Source organism: Belonocnema kinseyi, chromosome 10 (assembly GCF_010883055.1).
Source record: "Belonocnema kinseyi isolate 2016_QV_RU_SX_M_011 chromosome 10, B_treatae_v1, whole genome shotgun sequence".
Lineage (NCBI taxonomy): Eukaryota > Metazoa > Arthropoda > Insecta > Hymenoptera > Cynipidae > Belonocnema > Belonocnema kinseyi.
In genome coordinates, this window is record NC_046666.1 from 62,814,780 (window position 1) to 62,820,302 (window position 5,523).

Below are 5,523 nucleotides of genomic sequence, written 5' to 3' on the forward strand. Positions count from 1 at the left end.
TTGTTCTCAATACAAACATTTGTTGAAAATGATTTAAAATTTCCTTTATTTCGGTATGACTTCCAACATTTATTTTACGGAAATGAAAGGTATATTTAGCTATGTTTGAAAAAAAACAATATTCAGAAAGAAAAGACTTTCTTCGCTGAAAAAGAAGTGACTTAAATTTGTAGAAATTTAAAAAAATTCCAATCTTTGCATTTTATTGAAAATTAAAGCTTCAAAAATATGTATAATACACAAATAAAATTCGAAAAATAAAATTTTCAACTGCCCACGAAATAACTAAATAACTAAATATAAAATTCAATAAGAAAAAGGGAATTTTTAAGAAAACACTTAAATTTTCAAACAAAGTGAGGAATCTTCATTTCCAACAAAAATATTTTTATTTTCAATCAAACACACTTAAAATAAACGAAATATTAGAGTTTTTAACATAATAAATAAATTTGCAATTTACAAACATGAATATCAAGACAAAAATGAGATAGTTATACTTTCAGTACAAAAAACTATCTTTCAACAAAAAAGTTAAATTTTCAAACAAAGAAATGAATTTTCCAATAAAATGATGAAAATTCAAAACAAAAAAATTCACTTTTAGCTCAAAAGACGAATTTTCTATAAAAAGGACAAATTTTTAACCAATTAGTTGAATTTTAGACCAAGAAGAATAATTCCAAACCAAAAATAGTTAAATTCTTAAACTAACAAATATAAATTTTGAACTAAAAATGGAATACTTAAATTATAATTTAAAAACATTGTTTTTCAATTTTTAAAAACTATTTTGTTTAAAGTATAACTTTTTTACCGTATTGCTGAATTTTTAATCCCAAAAGGCGAATTATCGACAAAGACATGAATTTTCTCCCCGAAAATATAAATTTATAACAGAGAAGTAAAATAATAACTTAAAAAAACTAATTTTTAACTAAAACAATGAATTTTCAACAAAAAATTATGAATTTTCATCCAAAAATAGATTAGTTACATTTTCAACCAAAAATAATTATTCATCCCAAAAAAGTTATTTTTTAACCAAAAATAGAACAGTAGAATTTTTAATAAAAAACTGAGTTTTCAGTCAAATAAACAAATTTTTAACTAAAAAGATACATTTTCAACCAGTGAATCAAAGTTTTAAATAAAATGATGAATATTTAACAAAAAAAAATAAACTTTTTATCTAAAGACTTGAGTTTTTAATCCCAGAGATGAATTTTCTACTAAAAAAGACAAATTTTAAACAAGATAAATATATTTTTGAATAAAAAGTTAGATTTTTGAAGAACGTAATTAATTTCATTAAGAAAAAGATGAATTTTTAACAAATTAAATCCGTTTTCTACCAAAAAGTTGAATTTTTAACTTAAGTAAAAATCAATGTTTATCCAAACATGGAATAGTTAAATTTTCATTTAATAAAATTAAGTGTCAATTTTTAAACATTATTTTCTATTACAAAAAGTTTCATTTTTTCACCAAATTATTGAATTTCCAAGCATAAAAGAGGAATTTTCGGCAAAAAAAAGGAATTTTTCACCTGAAAATATAAATTGTTAACAAGAAAATTATATTATCAGTTTAAAAAATATTTAAATCCTTAAACAAACTATTAACAAAAAATGAAGGTTTTTCAAGTAAAATTATGAATTATCAACTCAAAAATGCATTTTAAGAAATTAGTTCCACTTTCAACTAATAAGTAGTTTAATTTTCAACTAAAAAGATAAATTCTCAAAGAAAAATTTAATAATTGAATCCTTACCCAAAACAGCTAAATTTTCAACCAATCAGTTGTGCATTTTATCAGTTATAAACTAATCAGAGTGTATTAATTAATATTGTTGAAAGACAAAAATAAATTCAGAAAATAAATTTTCCTGTCTTATAGGAGAAAAAAAAATTAATGGGCTGCGAAATTTTTTGCGATATAGGTCATCGATCCATGCGTGGGGTTGAAGGTTCTTTTGAATTCCCAACAACATATTCAGTAATTACATAACTTATTGGTTTTCTGGAGTTCGTGGAAAAGTTTTCAAAACAGTCAACACAATAAAAAAAAATTGAGTTATTACGTAAAGTTTGAATAAATGAAATTTATTCTCAATCTTAAAATTGGTATGCTATGTTATTTTTAATAATAGAACTTCAAAATTTAAATAATCATATTTGCGCACTTTCTTGCATCTATAAAATACGCATTGCGTGTAATTGTCACTAGAAAGAAAATATATATTCCCTTGAATTAGGTTAAATTCGCTTAAATTTTCCTGAATTCCCTTAAATTCTTTTTAATTCCCCTGAATTCCTCTGAATGGCTTTAAATACCCTTAACACCAAAATCTCGTGAATTCATACAATAATAGTGTGCCGATTTTTGTTAAATATATTTTATATGACGCATGTATGAATATGGCCGTCCCTCATTCCTGTGGAGCGAAACTGAAGTTATACAAAATTATGGTGACATATTTGTATAATGACCAGTACATACCTATGAGCTGATATGCAATGGCCATTAAATGTCTATGCATTCATAATTTTTAACGGCACAATTATAGATGGCCATTACATACCGATGACCTTGAAAAGCGGTACTTAATGTCGACTCCACAGGCATCAAAATTAAGACCATATCCATGCATTTTTTATATAAAATATCCTATGAATCATGAGGGAAAGGGACTTTATTGACTTTTGCATATTTTCACTACGAGCCAAATACGAGCGTACGAGCCGAAAACGCGTCAATAAAGTCCCTCTTCTCCCTCTTGGTACATAATTTATTTCACGGAATCTCTATTACCATCAGAGAATAACAGAATTTATTAACATCTTTACAGGCTAGATGAAGCTATAAATTTATAAAAAATGAATTGCACTTTTTCTGAAAAAATATCGTCTCCTTTCTATCCGCTGGGAATCGAACCACAGAACGTGATACTACAGATTACTTGAAAAATTTGACTTGTAACACCTGACATAATCATACTTGTATTTCTGGAAAAGGATTCTTCGCTCGATCTCTTTAGTAGCTTAATGGGAAAGCACCCGACCGGCAATCGGAAGTTCTGCAATTCGATTCCCAGCACAGCGAAAGGAGATCTTTTGTCAGACAACATTTAATTTAAAAACCATAAAACACTTTTCTACATAGCAGTGAAACTTCAAATTTTATAACATTTTGAACTATATTGTGCTATATATTTTACCAATTCTACCATGTGTCTTCAGAGCCTATGTTTTGTTTATTTGGAATAAGACCAGGTGAAGCATAAACAATGCGAATGCAATTTGTAAATCCGCTCCCTTGATGCCACGCAGTTACAATAATAACCGCTTCACCGACCTGAACAAATTTACACCTTCGAAGATAATTCATGCCTGCCTGAATTCGAGCATCCCTGTCCTTGCTCCAATCCCGATGAGGTGAATCTAAAATTTTAAATAATAAAATTAAAATAGAAATTTGGATTAATATATTATTCAATTAAGGACATACAAAAGATCGCCCATAAGATACATTACCCATTTTTTGCTATCTCTACCCCCCCCCCCCCCCCCCCCGACATCGGTTCGATGACGATCGTAGTTTTGCCCCCTCCCCCCTCCTCAACAAGAAATGTAAACGTGAACTAAATTTCTTTCAAAACAGGGAAAATAGTGTGCTTTTTCACCAAACTAGGATAATAATAAGAGAATAAATTCATTTCAATTAAATGAACGTAAATACCATTCTAAATTTAATATGAAACGCTTTAAAATCAGAAGATTTGAAGTCGAAATATATTGCATTTTTGACAAAATAGTTAAGTTAAACCAAAAAAGAGTTTCTACAAAATGAGATCACATTTTTAAACCTAAAAGACGAATTTTGTAACAAAATAAAATTAAACTTTAACGAAACAATTGCGTTAGCAATCAAATCGCAGAACTTTAAAGTTAAGAGATACATTTTGAGCAAAATAGTTTTAGCAAAATAAAAATATGAAATGTAACAAAAACAGTTGAATTTTCAAGCCAAAGGGACTAATTTTTTATAAGAGAATTAAATTTTTAACCTAAAGAAATTAATTTTCAACAAACAAGATTAATTTTGTAACCAAAAAGACGAATTTCATCAAAATACATTAATTTTCTACCAAATAGTGAAATATTAAATTTTTTGGTTGAAGATTCACATGTTTGAATGAAAATGCATCTTTTTTAGTAGAAAAATAATCCTCTGAGTTGAAAATTTTAAAGTTGAAGTCGAAGTACAAAATTTGAGAAATTCTTGAATTTTTTTTTAACTTTTCACCCAATATATTTCTCCAAGCGGTCAAAAATACTTCTATTGGGTCTCAGTTAACGCGTCATTCAATAAGCTTTTAGCGGATCTTTCGAAAATTTTCTGGCTCCATGTTTAAACAAGTAAATACGTTTCGAAGTCAACAGTGATTTTTAATAGTACTTTCGTTAATCGTACCGATAATTTCTGACGGCAGTGAATTTACTTAATAATTTTTTAGTTTCTTAAAATATTTCGAAAAGTATTGTCATAAAATTAAAAAAATCAATTTTTAGCAATGATTGAAAAATTGCTGAGTCTGTTGGGTGGGAGTTTGGGTAATTATTATATTATTTTGTCTCACATTATTATTATTATTACTTGTATAACTTGTAATTTACCTAATAATATTAGTAGTACCTACCTATATTAGTATCAATATTAACTACGTATAACAGTCATAGTTTCAAAAACTATTATAAATTTTTTCTGGATTAAAAAACTTTTTTTAAAGTTCAATTATTTTGAAAAAATTCTACTTTTTGGTTTAAAATTGCATGTCTTTTTGTAAATATTTAATAATTTTCGGTTAAAAATGCAATTGTCTGCTTAAAAATTGAACGTCTTTTTTATATTTTGTTATTAGTTGAAAATTCAACTATTTGATTGAAAATTAATATATTTTGTTAAAAATTCGTGCAATTTGGTTGAAAATTCATGGCTTTTGGTGGAAAATAAAACTTTTCAATCGAAAAATGATCTTTTTCCGTTAAGGATTCGCCTTTTTTTTTAATTCGCAATTTGGGGTGAAAATTAATATTCAACCCAGAGGATTCAATTATTTTGTTGCAAATTCGTCTTCTTGGGCGAATTAAAACCTTCTTTATTTAAAAATAAAAATATTTTTTAGTTTAATTATCAACTGTTATATTTTTCGTTGATAAATTATTTTCTTTGGTTGAAAATTCAACTACATGGTTGAAAGTTAAACTACTTTATTCAAAATTCCCTCTTTTCTTTGAAGATTCATAATTTTAGTTGAAATTTCATCTCCTTGCTTGAAAATTGAACACTTTTTTTAAAAATTGTCTTTTCTGGTTATATTCAACTGTTTATAATTTAAAAACTTGTTGAGTTAAAAATTGAACTACGAGGGTGGATTGATAAGTTTCCGGCCTGACCAAGAAAAACAACGTTTTTAAGAATTTTTTTTTTTTTATTTCTCAACATAATCTCCTCCAAGG

At 26.6% G+C, this 5,523-nt stretch overlaps 1 protein-coding gene across 1 annotated transcript in view; it reads right to left on the minus strand.

Annotated features, from left to right (window-relative positions):
- Window positions 1-3,221: 3,221 nt before the first annotated feature.
- The window catches only part of LOC117181158, a 74,878-nt gene continuing 72,576 nt past the window's right edge, over window positions 3,222-5,523 (minus strand). The window contains exon 17 of the mRNA XM_033373725.1: window positions 3,222-3,444. Within this exon, the coding sequence (XP_033229616.1) occupies window positions 3,227-3,444 (218 nt within the window). The 3' untranslated portion in view covers window positions 3,222-3,226. The remainder of the gene's footprint in view (window positions 3,445-5,523) is intronic.